At 35.5% G+C, this 13,924-nt stretch overlaps 1 protein-coding gene across 1 annotated transcript in view; it reads left to right on the forward strand.

Moving 5' to 3' along the window:
• Positions 1-6,375: 6,375 nt before the first annotated feature.
• Positions 6,376-13,924, forward strand: part of LOC106877593 (cyclin-dependent kinase 14) — a 172,568-nt gene continuing 165,019 nt past the window's right edge. Inside the window, exon 1 of the mRNA XM_014926538.3 lies at positions 6,376-6,566. Coding sequence (XP_014782024.2) covers positions 6,518-6,566 — 49 coding nt within the window. The 5' untranslated portion in view covers positions 6,376-6,517. The remainder of the gene's footprint in view (positions 6,567-13,924) is intronic.

Genomic DNA, 13,924 nt, shown 5'->3' on the forward strand with positions numbered 1-13,924 from the left:
AGATGGACATCAAAACTGTCCGTCACCCTCTCTTCAGTCCAGACCTTGCTCCCTGTGACTTTTGGCTGTTCCACAACCTGGAGGAGAAAGGTAGGGGCAGTTGTTTTAAAGACATTGTGAAGATGAAGGAAGCTGTGACAAGGGTCTTGGGCATTGTCACTTTGGAGGATTTCCATGAGGCCTTCATGAAGTGACTGGAGTGCTACAAGTGCACTGAAGTCAGAAGATCATACTTTATAGATTAGAGTTTTGTATTTCTTCAAAATTAATAAATGTCTCCTTTGAACAATCTTCTGAAATACATCTTGTACATATTTGTATATAATTTTCAAATTTATCCCCTCTATTTCTCTTTTATTTATTTTTTTTCTCTTTTACTTGTTTCAGTCATTTGACTGCGGCCATGCTGGAGCACCACCTTTAGTCGAGCAAATCGACCCCAGGACTTATTCTTTGTAAGCCTAGTACTTATTCTATCGGTCTGTTTTGCCAAACCGCTAAGTTACGGGGATGTAAACATACCACCATTGGTTGTCAAGCGATGTTGGGGGGGGGGGGGGACAAACACAGACACACAAGCACACACACACACACACACATATATATACATATATACGACAGGCTTCTTTTAGTTTCTGTCTACCAAATCCACTCACAAGGCTTTGGTCGGCCCGAGGCTATAGTGGAAGACACTTGCCCAAGGTGCCACGCAGTGGGAATGAACCCGGAGCCATGTGGTTGGTAAGCAAGCTACTTACCACACAGCCACTCCTGCATCTATGATACCTTCTCTGACATTTGTTTTACATTCTCACCCTCCCACTCACTATTTTCTTTTTTTTCCAGTCATTTTTTTTCTCATTTCCTCTCCCCCTCATTCTCTTTATCATACTCAAGCTTCCCAGCCCACCACTGTTGAAAGATGTAATGCACACGCTCTCTCTCTCTTTGCTCTCTCCTTCTCTCTTCCTCTCTCTCCGTTCTCACCCCCTCTCCCTACTTTTCTTTTTACATTAGAGAACATCAGAAATAGACAAATTGTCTCCAGTAAAGAGAAAAATTTCTTTTGCTATTATCTACTTTGATTCATAAAATCAAATTTTTAGGGTGACTAATCAAGAATCATATATAGGAAAAAATGGTTTATTTTAACAGTAGATGTAAAGAGAAAAGATACCTATATATTTTTCTACCTACTGATACAAAATAGAATAGTTATTTAATATCATTTTCTGTATTTAGAATAGTTGTTTGATATTATTTTCTATTTGTGCACAGACCTGGCTAGGTGCAGGTGTGGTTATGCAGTTAAGAAGTTTGCTTCCTAATTGCATGGTTCTCCATTCAGTTTCACTGTGTGACACTTCAGGCAAGTGTCTTCTACTATAGCCCTAGGCTAACCAAAAACTTATACGTGGATTTGGTAGACAGAAACTGAAAGAAGCCCATCATGTACTCATCATCATCATCATCATCATTTAATGGCCATTGTCCATGCTGGCATGGACTGGACGGTTTGATTGGGGATGGCAAGCTGGAAGGCTACACCAAACTCCAGTCTGATTTGGTATGGTTTCTACAGCTGGATGCCTTTCCTAACACTAACCACTCCAAGAGTGTAATGGGGGGGGGGCTTCTACATGCCACCAGCATGGGTGCCATTTGCATGACACCAGTATCTGCCATGACAACAATTTTACTTGGCTTGATAGATCTTCCTCTCAAGCACAACATAATACCAAAGGCTTCAGTCATTTGTCATTGTGTCTATGAGGTTCACTGTATGTATGTCTGTGTTTCTTTGTCTTCTTGACATTGTATGATAGGTGCAGTGTTGTTCATTTACAATATTTTACATAGACATGTCTGACGATATTACCTGGCTTGGAAACGGACGATGGTTGGCAATAAGAAGAGTACCCAGCCATAAAAAATCTGTCTCAACAAACTCTGATCCATGCAAGCATGGAAAACTGAATATTAAAACAATGATGATGATGATGATGATGATGATGATGATGATGTCACATGGGGAAGTTTTGGGGAAACCTAAGAATCAACAAAACTAAAGAAAAACTCTCAGAACAGAGGATAAACTGAATGTTTTAAAATAAATTAATTTTTGTAAAGTTGATTAAGATCGATCTTTTGTGTAATTACTACATGTAACACCTGCTGAAAAAAGAATTAGATGATCTTCCAGGTATTGTGAAAAACATCAATAAAGTTTTTGTGTCAGTTGAAGCTATAAAATGTAAATAAGTTCATGATTATATATGACATTTACTGGAAAAATCATATATTACTAAATTAGCTATTAGTAACAGGAGCAGTGTTTATAATGAATAACAATTAGCACAGCCAACTTAAATTTGATGTGTTGCTTAGATTGCCCTTAAACTGCTGTTAACCTCCAAAGATACCATCTTATGTTAACAACGCACACTAATTAAACACCAACTATATTAGCTGATGAAATGATCAACTTCACTGATGAATGGTACTACTACATCATGTGATTTCATTGTTTCAGTGGATCATCAGTGGCAGCCAGCCTTGCACCAAATACCAGAGCACCTCCTTGATCTTGGTCATCAACTTGACCTTGATGTTGTAGGCAGAGTGGTTGGTGTGTTTCTCATCTGCGCTCCTCACATAGTAATCCAAGGGATTACAATTAGGGGAATAAGGAGGCCAGAAATTGGGGCTGATGAAGTCAGAGAAATTCCGTAACAACCACTTTTGACTATTTTTGGAAGTATGGCAAGGAGCTGAATCCTGCTGTCACATATATGGCCTTCCAATATCAACCATCTTCAGCCAGAGATTGACTACGGTCTCCAACAGCCTTCTGAATTGAGCCAAAAGCCCTTTTCAAGGATGTGGGGATGAACTCCAGCATGCAGATACAGTCATAATGCCTGCTGTGTCCCCTTCTGCTTGCCATGGCTTTGTAGTCTCCATTGTAGTTGTCTTTATCACATATTATAGCCTTTAAAGCAGTGGTTCCTAAACTGTTTCAGGCTGCTGCCCCCTTGACACCCAAGCCACATTCCTAGCACCCCCCATCCCAACTAACCATCACAAACGTAGACCTCTTTCTGAAGCAAATTCAAAGCAACTGTATTTCACAAATAAAACTCAACCTAATGAACCCATTATTTTGTTGTTTTTACATGAATCGCTACCCCCATTATTGCCCCACTTTTCTTCAATGCCTCCTTGGAACTTTCCATACCCTCAGGGAGGCAATACTGGTCACTTTGGGAACCACTGCTTTACAGTGTCCATAGAACAGTGAACAGCAGTCATGATGTTGGCATTTTGACACCCAGCATGAATCATCATACTAAAGGTAACTTTTTCCCAATATTCAGTTAGCTTCCAGTCCTTCATGTCAGTTAACTTTTTTAACTACAATCTTTATGCTCTCCAATACTGTTGACTATTCCCCAATACATAAAGCTGTTCCTGTAAAAAAAAGAAGCAAAAAGTCATCAAACTTTGCTTGAATACCCTGTATATGTACACACACACACACACATACATAACCATACATACATACATACATATATACATACATACATACATGCATACATATATACATAAGGGTAAAGGGGTAAAGACCCCCTTTGGTCATGAATGATCATAGGATTGCACCTAGAAAGTTACCCCCTGAGGCACAAGTCTGAGCAAGGTTGTTTATGGAAGACCAGTAGTCACCTGTGCATACGAACCTCCTCTCTCCACACCACCGATGTTATCCAAAGAAAGGCAAAGGCTGATACAGCTTGACACCAGTGAGATCAGAACTCATTTCTACAGCTGAGTGAATTGGAGCAATGTGAAATAAAGTGTCTTGCCCAAGAACACAGCACACAGCCTGGACCAAGAATCGAATTTTACCACATGATTGTGAGCCTGACACTCTAACCACTGAGTCATGTACCTTCTACATGCATGCAAACATAGATATATATATATATAGATACATACATACATATAAATATTGTAGGAACAACAAAAATGTATACTATCCAGTAAGAGATAAGTATTATCTGATGTACACAGTATTGGAATAAGTGCCACTAATGGTTTCATGACATGGAGACGCAGTAATTCAGTACACATAGTTAGGCTCATTACACATGGTTAGTCCTACTTGAAAACTAGATTACTGGGTCATGAGAAGAAAAAAACAAGAAGGTTGATGCAAAAGGTGGAATGAGAAGGCAAAAGGGTGAATAAAACAAACATGAAAGGAAAGAAAAGAAAGAAAAGAAAGAAAAGAAAGGTATCACCTTTATCTGTAAAAAATATAAAAGATCTTGTTGGCATAGAATAATTCAATGGTGAAGAGGCCAAAGTCTACAAGACAGTTACTCAATCTGAAAAGGAAAGTGTCCTCCAGTTTGACAAAAGAAATTTTTCTATGTGCTTGCATTTGCTGAAAATTTCAGATCTAGAATTGTGTGGAATTCACAGATCTAAAAAGTATGTGCCATATTTCAGCTACACATAGCTTGCATTTCTATGAGCAATTTACATATGGCAAAGATTTCTCCACAATTTTTCACTTGACTGTATGTATGTGTGTCTTCAGATTCCATATATGGCTAGCCAACTTCGTGGCTTTATTTTTGTCAATGTGTCAGAAAGAAAACTTGTGGTCTGCATAATGTATTTCAAAATTGCTTTCATATTAGCCAACATAATCTTTCTTTTTCATTACATTATCTAGTAGCACTGTTGTGACTGATCTTATAATCGACTGAGTTTATCAAACACACCTGATCAAGTGAGTAAGCTTCAGAGTCTCAACAACTGAGAGTGGACTCTTGGTGTGGCTTGCAAGAGATAATGTCCTTCATATTTGTGCAGCAGATGTATGACATTTTTATTGAGTATCTATTAAAAATCTTTCTGTATTAATGGTTTACTAAGAAATGCTCATCTAATAATGCCAGGAATTTCTAGCCAATGTTAGTTTTAACATTCTTTAACAAAATTGAAGAGGGGTAATATGTTGTTTTCCTAGGTCTATTTTTAGGTTTCATATTTTTAATTGAAGGATTGTAAGATATATTTGAAGCTGCTGCTGACTAGGGCATTGTTATAGTAGGGGACTTGTTTATGTCTCTATAACTTAGTGGTTTGGCAAAAGAGAGCAATAGAATAAGTAATGCTCCATCGTGGTTGCAGTCCAGTGACTGAACCTGGTGGAAACGTATATTTATGCATATATTAAAATGCAGACATGATTATCTGGTCCTTAAGAAGTTTGCTTCTCAATCTCCTGGTGTGTGAGCATGTATGCATGTGTGTGTGTTTGCAACTCTTTGTCCTGATAATGAATGAAAGTTACAAACAAGTGCTACCGTCATACAAGTGATGACGTTTGTTTCCAATCTCCCATGAAAATATGTCTAGCTATGGGGAAATAAGACCTTTTTTGTAACAAGTGAAAGCTTGGTGGCGGGAAAGTCATCTGCAAAATTTGCCCCAAGAAATCCCGTCAGACCCAACCAAGCAAGCAAACAAAAGTGAATGTTAAATGATAATGATGATGATGATGGGGATAATGGTATATGTACATTTAGACATGTATATCTGTATATATATATATATATATATATATATATATATATATATATATATATATATATATATATATATATATATATATTTACACACACACACTCAAAGATATATACAGATATATTAAATTATATATAAGTGTATTCTCTCACTAAATAAGGCTTAAGTGGATGTTAAAATGAGGGTACTACTGCTGTTGATGATGACTGATAATATATATACATATACTTATATATCATATATATATACACAATACATACATATATATATATGCATGCATGTATGTGTATATATAAATATATACATACACACACACACACATATATATATATATATATATATATATATACACACAAATATATACACATACATTCATGCATATACATACACCTATATGTATGTGTGCACACCATATTTTTTATGTGTATAATATATATATATATATATATATATATATATATATATATATATATATATATATATGTATACAATATATATACATACATATGTATGTATATAGCCTCTATTAATTTTATATTTGTGTGGATGTGTATGCTTGTGTGTCGATATTTTCATTCTCGTCTTCTCCAAGTTCCTCCAGATAAAGAAAGAAGAATTCTCAAAGAAAGTAAAGGAAGTTTAGAAGAGAAGGCAAGAAAAAAAAAAGGAAAAAGACGGATAGATAGAAAGAGATAGAAACAGGCGCGAGAGGGGGTAAATAGAGAATGTAAGCAATTGAGAGACGGTGTAAGTGTTAGCAGCAGCAGCACTGTGGTCGTCTGTTTGTATGTAACATGGCGGCAATCTGGTGACTCAGCCTCACGTCTTGTCGCTGGCAACGTGTAACTCTTATAGGCCTGCATTTGCTGGCTTTTTCACGCACACATTTCACTGAGAAAAGTCACTAATTGTGGATACAATGGATACAAATGCAATTAGCTATAAAATCGAGCCTGTAATGAGAGAAGGTACGCTTTCTTTGATTTTCCTCCATACATAGCATAACATAACTGTTTAATTTGTAAATACTCGATAGCAACATACACTAAGAATGAAGAAAGATTGTTGTATATGCTTTTTGTTTTCGCGTGTAACACATATTTCACATATTTATCGTACGGTTAGGAAGAACCAAATATGTCTTTGTGTTGTATACTAGAAATATTAAGGCATAATCATACGCGACTCTGTGTTTGGTGTCGCCGTCGTTGTTGTTGTCGGTACATTATCTTGCAGCTCAGGCCGAAACAATGTGAAGACGACTACATACTTCCTGAGTGATTATAATTCTTTTAATCGATTACATGCACATAGATATATGCATACAACACATACATACACACGCGTGTGTGTGTGTGTATATATATATATATGTATATATCACATTTAAAAACTTGACAATTCATTCATTGCTTCAATGACAAAATGCCTGATTAATTTACGTGAAACTTGGATTTTAAAAAAAATTATTCATAAAGATACATATAAAGGTGTGTGTGTGTATATACACATATTTCCACTCGTATTTATACATTAATATATGCACATATACATGTATTCATATACACACTTGCACATACATATGTAGAGAGCACATATATATATGTATGTGCACATATATTTGTAGAGAGACCATATATATGTATATTATTTATATTATATATATATATATATATATAACATATACATACATATGCTTCAATGTCTATACATTTATTTATATACATATTTCTACATACGGACACATATGTGCACGCACGCACGCTCACATGTACACACACACAAATACTGCATTACTTTGTAAGTCTTGTCTGTACGAATATGTTCAGGGAAATGAATATATATATATATATATATATATATATATATATATATATATATATATATATATATATATACATACACACATTCACTATACGCACCAGGTTTTCGCCCAAAACAATGACCGATTAAGTACCAGACTTAAAATATGTACTGGGGTCGATGTAATTAACAATATACATCAGAGCAGTCCTCTAGCATGGTCTGTAGCTGGTGAGCGAATGGGTGTACGTGTGTGTGTGTGTACGTACGTATGTGTGTATACACAAATATTTTCATGAATATGTGAATATGTCTGCCTCTTTTACACCTGTAAATGAGTATAATTATATACATGTATCGGCGTGTATATGTGTGTATATACATATAAACTTGTATGTATATATTTACAAGCGTATATAAATATACACATGTACATATATGTATGTGTTTATATATATATATATATATATATATATATATATATATATATACATACATACATACATACATACATACATACATACATACATACATACATACATACATATATATAGAGAGAGATAGGTGGATAGATGTAAATATGTTAAGAGGCTTGCGTCTCAATCACATGGTTTCAGTCTCAGTCCCACTGCGTCGCACCTTGGGCAAGAATCTTCTATTATTGCCCCAGCTGAACTAGAGTTTTGTGAGTGAATTTGATTGACGGAAACTGAAAGAAGCTCGTCACACACGTGTGTGTGTGTGTGTCCTTGTCTTCACATCGCACGATTGTTGTAAATGAACGTTACCATTACAGAAGGCAGTTGTCAATCTTCCATGAAAATATGTCAGGCCATGGGGGGGAAATAATTTGTTTCTTTGGGAAAAGGTATGGGTTGGTGACAAGAAAGGCATCCTACAGTAGAAAATCTGCTTGAACGAATTCTGTCTGACCCATACGAGTATGGAAAGTGGATGTAAAGGAAATGATAATGATGATCGCGCATACACAAGTGTGTGTGTGTATGTGTGCATATAATATATCTGTATATATATGTATATATGCATACATACGTATTATTTAACACTTATATATATAAACAGCTGTCTGTGTATTTGTACAAGCATACAAGTTTATATATGCATATGTATGTGTATATATATATATATATATATATGTACTACATATATCATGTGTCTATGTATGTATACCTATGTATGTTTTTGTGTAATCTGTATATTTTAAACATACATTTGTATAATTGTATAAACGTTCATGTATATGTATGTACATATACACGTGCGTATATGTTTATATGTTGTGTGTATGTATGTGTGTGTGTATATATATATATATATATATATACATATATATAATGTATGTATGTATATTTGTTATCAGCAGTTACAAAATAGTTTTCTTCTTGGCCTTCGAGTTACTTTTGTAGTTTCTGCAAGTAAAAATACATATAATCATTGTATGAGTTCTTTTTAATCTGTTTATTCTACCAAGCTAAATAAATAATATACTACGTGTGTGTGTGTATATATATATATATATATATATATAATATATATATATATAATATATATATATATATATTGTATGTGTATAAAGTATGACAACTAGTCATCAGAGCCTGCCTTTGCAGAGGATGTATCTGTGACAATTCACTCAAAATGGAACACCTCATCAAGTCTTATAAGGGCCTGTCAAGGCTCTGACTAGGCCATCAGTCTGGGGAAGATGGAAGTTTTGAACCAAGGTTTTGAGCACTCCCCAACCATAACATGTTCTCTGGAGCTTGAGATGAATAGATGTATAGAAAGAGCATCCTCAGTACTCACTAGGCTGACAAGGAGAGTCTATGAGAATATTAAGGTTCCTGTCTGTGATGTTTTTGGTATGCTACTTTATGGCAGTGTGACCTTGAGCATCTGCTCCATGCAAGACTAGCATGGTATCTCAACACTTGGGACCTACTCATTACATTATCCAGATCCTGTATAGTGTCTAGTTCTGGTATTGCTTTTCCTTGCTCTGTATATTCATGTTCTGTTTTCGATGTCTAATAATGAAGTACTTGAAAGTTGCATTAAATTTCATATTTTCTTCTGTCCATCAATATGAAATGTTGAGGTTTTATAAGCTTTTAATACTTTTGCTGCCTTCTGGTATCTTTGCATCATCAGCATAGCTTTGAGAGTGGCTGTGTTGAAAGTTCAGTTGAGCCATAAAAAACATTAATGGCCATTTAGCCATTTCTCGTGGTATTCTGCAACAAATAGTTGATTTTGTACTGTGGGCACTGTTAGCTGCAATAATCAGACTTCTGTATTTTATTTAGCTGTTCTCCTAGTATTTTGATTATACTAAAGTCATAAAGTGTGTGATCAAGCTTTATCAAAAGCCTTTGCAAAGCCCAGGTACACCATGTCCAAATTTTATTGGTTGAATAACTCGCCCAACATCCATTGTTAACGCTACAGAAGCTGGGTGAAGCAGCTTCTTCTGCCTTGCTAGAAACCATGCAAGGTATCATTCAACAAACTATTTTCCTTTAAGAACATAATCAATTTCTCATTGATGATTTGTTCCAATGCCTTCAGAGGTGTAGATCTGAACGTTTTTGTAGCAGCTCTGCTTTTTATAGGACATATGCCTGCCTTCAGGTTTTGGGGATTTTGATACTCTCCAGTAAATTTTGGCAAAGTAACTAAAGTAATTCGCCTGGCACTTTGCTTGCCTTTAGAAGAATTGTGGTAAGCCATCAAGGCTAGCTACTGAGTCCTACACTCATTTTTCCTGTGGCAGTTGATACAGCAGCTTCTTCTATGTTTATCCAGCTGATGGTTTTTTTTGATCTCTTCATAGAATGTTTTATTTTACTCTCAGTATCTATGAACAGTGCTTTTAGCTGTTTCCTTTCTTTTCCCATAATATGTTTACTTAAAACATTGGAGACTTTTTTTTAGCATCTCATAATAATTTTTCTATTTCAAAGGATATTTTTTTGAACATTAAACTTCCTCAATGGAACATCTTCAATGTACATAGCTTGGATTTCCAGTAAAGATTCTTCTAGTTTTCTGTCGTTGTTTTTCATGGAGAGGGCTTAAGTCCAGTTTGTCTTACAAATTTCTTTTTCAATTGATTTTCCTTAAACTTCATCAAAATTACCACATCAAAACATCTACAATATGATGATCAGAGAAGATTGGAGACATTGCTTTTACATTGTGGGTGGTTTCTGTGTTACTTGTGAAGCAAAGATCCTGTGTGGTTAGCTCTAGTTGGTTAACTGACCATTTATTCTATGCCAGTGAGATTAAGTAGAGACTATGCTTGTCTACAATCTTATGATATTCCTGAAAAAAATCTGTCTTTCTGACCACTTGAAGTTGGGATGTTTGAAGTAATTCAATAGTAGTGTATTGGTATTTTGGCCCAGATTGGATAATATTAATTTTAACTTACCCATGCTTTCTTGAAGTTTTGTCATAACTTGAAGCACCTGGTGGTGGTGGTAGTGTGTGTGTGTATTTATATATTTATTGTGTATGTGTGTGTGTTGTACATAATAATTGTGTTCAGTTGTGTATGTACCATCAGTGTGTCAAAGTTTCTGTGACAGAGGTACTAATGCTATTATGTCTTAAGGGTTCTATCATGTCAGAATGGAAGAGAACATATTTCAGTATGTTTTGTGTTTAATATGTCTGCTGACTGCTATGTCTCTGCCAGTGTTATGTATGTTAGCTCATTGCACGTGGCAAAAATTCTGTGGTAGGTAATTTTACTCCTATTGCTCAGTTGTAAAAGACTTCTAATATTTATGAAGAGAACTTATGTTGCATGCAAAGCACAGAATGTGGTAACCATTTTGGGTTTGTTTGTTGAGGTGGCTTTGTGTGCTGAATGCAGATTAGCTGCTGTACCATCATCAAATGTAAGGATTTTGTTCTCTCAGAATATCTTGTCTCATGCTGGTGGCATGCTGCTTGTTCCTTTTAAGTGAATGTATTGGCAATGCTGATCAATTATTCCATTTTCATCCTTGATCCCTTGCACGGCATTTCACCATGCATTCTTATTTGGGTAGGCCTTCTCCAACACTGCATGTATCATTCATTGTGGTCCCCATCGTCTCTGTAAAGTTCAACATCTTGAGACCAGTTTTCTTCACTTCATCTTGGGTTGCCCTTTTCCACAGGTTACATTCACTTTGAGCACACCTGTTGTCTTTTATACACATCTCATATCAATACCAGTGCAGTCTTTTGCACATTTGATTCCTGTTATACACAGCTTTTCTCTTGACAAATTTGTACGCTGTCATTCATGTGCACTGACACTACATATCCAACAAAGCATGCTCACTTTATTTCTTTCTACCTTCATGAATCCTCTGTGTTCTGTGTCCATGTCTCATCATTATGCAACATCACAACTCACATGCAGACATTATACACTTTCTCTTTCACCCTTTGTCACCAGCATATGTAATAGGCCCATGAACTTTTAGCCCAATCTTATTCTGGCTGTAATTAGATCACCTAAATAGTAGAAGCTATTATCTATTTCTAGGGAATCGTCAAAACATTTGAGAGAATTTGTTTTATATGTGCTCTTCTTAGTTTTTAGAGCTCCTGGACATCTGCTGCAATTAAAGTCTACCTAACTCATTAGCCTGCCTCTAATTCCTGTAAGTCTATAATTTGCATTGAATGCACTAAATGGAATTTTTACCTGCTCTCTTCCTGTATATTGACCATAGCCATTTCATTGACATCACTGTCTCGCCTTCTTCCCTACATACTATTTATTTTTGTGAAGTTTGCTATGAGTCTTCTTGATTCTAGGTTTTGCTTCCATGCCTGGAATTCTCTAATTCTATTACAGATTCAGATGTAAGATAGGAGTTCCCATGGGCAGCCACTTTAAATGCCTCTGTTATAGCCTGAAGGATTATGATAAATAAAAGGGGGCTGAGAACTAACCCCTATTGGCCTCCTATCTTCATGCTAAACTCATTGCTATACTTTCTCATTACTCTCACTTGGCTTAACAACACCCTTGTACTTGCAAAGCCTTCACAAACCATTCATCTAATTGTAGCTTCTTTAGCTACAACTGACAAATGCTAGGTACAATGATTTACTCCAAGCTAAATACTTCTGTAGTTGATTCACTAGGAATGTGGTACCTCTTTCTAGTATAAAGTGAAACTGCATGTCATCTAGACTAATTTTGTTCCTGATCAGTTACACTATGACTCTGTAACTTTCAGAATTTAGTCAGTCAACTTGATGCCTCTGCAATTTTTTTATATGCTCTGCATTTCCTCCACACTTGTAGCAGTTGATGCTACATCAATCATTGGATATAACACTTTTCTTGACCACTTTATTGACTATGCAGGTGATTAATAGAGTGCCCTACCCTACCAAAGATTTTAATCATCACAGACTGATTGACCAGCAGACTTCCCAGTTTTCATATCTTTAATTGTCTAATCAATCTTACTATTATCAATTTGTATTGCTGGTCTGTTAGGTCTATTTGGACCAGACTCTATTCTTCCTATGTGTTCTACACATTTAACTACTTCCTATTGTAGCACTTCCATGCTTATTACAAGAGGTTATTAAATGCTGTCCTTTCATATACACTTCTTCCCAACACCATCTTTATTTCTTCTAGCACACTGTCTTGATCCAGACTACCTCACATCACTGCTCTTATGTCACAGAACATGTGCAAATTTTTTACTTTCTGTTTCTCTCCTTGATAAGTACACCTGAAGCCTAGCTTTTCTTCTAGCTACTTGTTATTACTCTCTGCTGCCAAGCCTATTTCTTTACTTTTGTGGCTTTGTCTCTCACTGTTTCAAAACCATGTCACCTTCACTCTGGTTAGGAGTTTACCCCAACCACAAGTTTGCTTAGTAGCTTTCAGCAGGTTGTCTCTTAGGAGCTTCTATTAGGCATATCCACATGAGACAATGGAATTTCTTAAAAGAAATCTGATTTTATTTTGGTATGACTGGCAAGAAAGAAAACTTGGTTAAAAATACTAACAGATGAAAATTCATTAGGGTTAATTAATTAAATATCATAGCTAAGGATGGAATAAGTTAAATAGTAGATTGCAATTTTTACTTAACTTGCATTAAAAATAATAATCAATGATAATAAAAACATATTGCTTCGTTGAGTTAAAAAAATCAAAGGAATGAACAAATACACTGTAAACAAAGAGGGCAATAGATAGAGGGTGCTGTCATATATGTCTGTATACACACACACACACACACACACACACACACACACACACACACTGCATATTTGCATGCTCATGTCTTGACTACACACTCAGATATACTAGCTCATATATAATGGGTTCACAATGCTGAGTAAGACAACACACACATGCATTATCTCCTTTGTTGCTCTTATTTGAAGGAAACCTCATTTCTATTTGGTTACTTCCAGTCATTCAAAAACTGCTGTTTTCAACATGACACAGAACAAAATTAATTAT

Source organism: Octopus bimaculoides, chromosome 1 (genome assembly GCF_046866305.1).
Source record: "Octopus bimaculoides isolate indiv1 chromosome 1, ASM4686630v1, whole genome shotgun sequence".
Classification (NCBI taxonomy): domain Eukaryota; kingdom Metazoa; phylum Mollusca; class Cephalopoda; order Octopoda; family Octopodidae; genus Octopus; species Octopus bimaculoides.